The sequence below is a fragment of the Mastomys coucha genome, unplaced genomic scaffold (genome assembly GCF_008632895.1).
Source record: "Mastomys coucha isolate ucsf_1 unplaced genomic scaffold, UCSF_Mcou_1 pScaffold17, whole genome shotgun sequence".
NCBI classification, from domain to species: Eukaryota; Metazoa; Chordata; class Mammalia; order Rodentia; family Muridae; genus Mastomys; species Mastomys coucha.
The window spans coordinates 29,814,861-29,815,568 of NW_022196899.1; the positions used below are offsets into that span (position 1 = coordinate 29,814,861).

General features: G+C 39.5%; 1 protein-coding gene across 1 annotated transcript in view; it reads right to left on the minus strand.

The window, feature by feature from the left end:
- LOC116095100 (pyroglutamylated RF-amide peptide receptor) overlaps positions 1–708 on the minus strand; it is a 79,555-nt gene that overhangs the window by 8,707 nt on the left and 70,140 nt on the right. The window contains exon 5 of the mRNA XM_031376628.1: positions 151–212. Within this exon, the coding sequence (XP_031232488.1) occupies positions 151–212 (62 nt within the window). The remainder of the gene's footprint in view (positions 1–150; positions 213–708) is intronic.

The following is a 708-nucleotide window of genomic DNA, read 5'->3' on the forward strand; positions in this document are numbered from 1 at the left end:
GGAAAGCTATTTTATCTCATTTGAAAGATTTCCAGTGAGGGAACTGAGGTCATACAGACTTCTGAAGTACTCTTGAGATGGGTAATCATTACAGATGAGGGATGCGGAGAAGTATCTCAGTAGTATAAAAAGCCACTCAACCCCATGTACCTCAAGGCGTTGCACATGCCACATGGGTGATCCAACGATGATGGCCGCCAACCAGACCACTCCTGTAAAAATGCAATAACCGTCAGAATGAGGTACAGTGGAAACATGCTTCACCTATAGGTGCTCCATCTTCAGTGTTCCTTATAATACAGTACCAGCTAAATTTTTATAACAAAAATACTGTTTCTGTTATTTCACACGGCATATTAGTTAAATGCACTACCTTTGATGATCCTATCAGCTGTGTAGTAATTATAAATTCAGACCATTGTGAATGAAGCATCTTAAGAATTTTAAAGACTCAATGATAATTACTAAGAAAAAAAAGATGATTAATCTATTACCATGGTGGACGTTAGGATATTGCTTCAAATTCACCATTTTGTTTCAGATATATTGTATTCATCATGTCTTACTGAGTCAGGGACAGTGATGGCAAGCTAAGCATCTGGAACTGCCTGAAGAGAGTGGAATGCGCCTGAAGAACCCATCACTGCTCTCAGGCACTTGCAAGCTCTATGCAAATGATATGAAAACCTCAGCACAGCACTCAGAGCT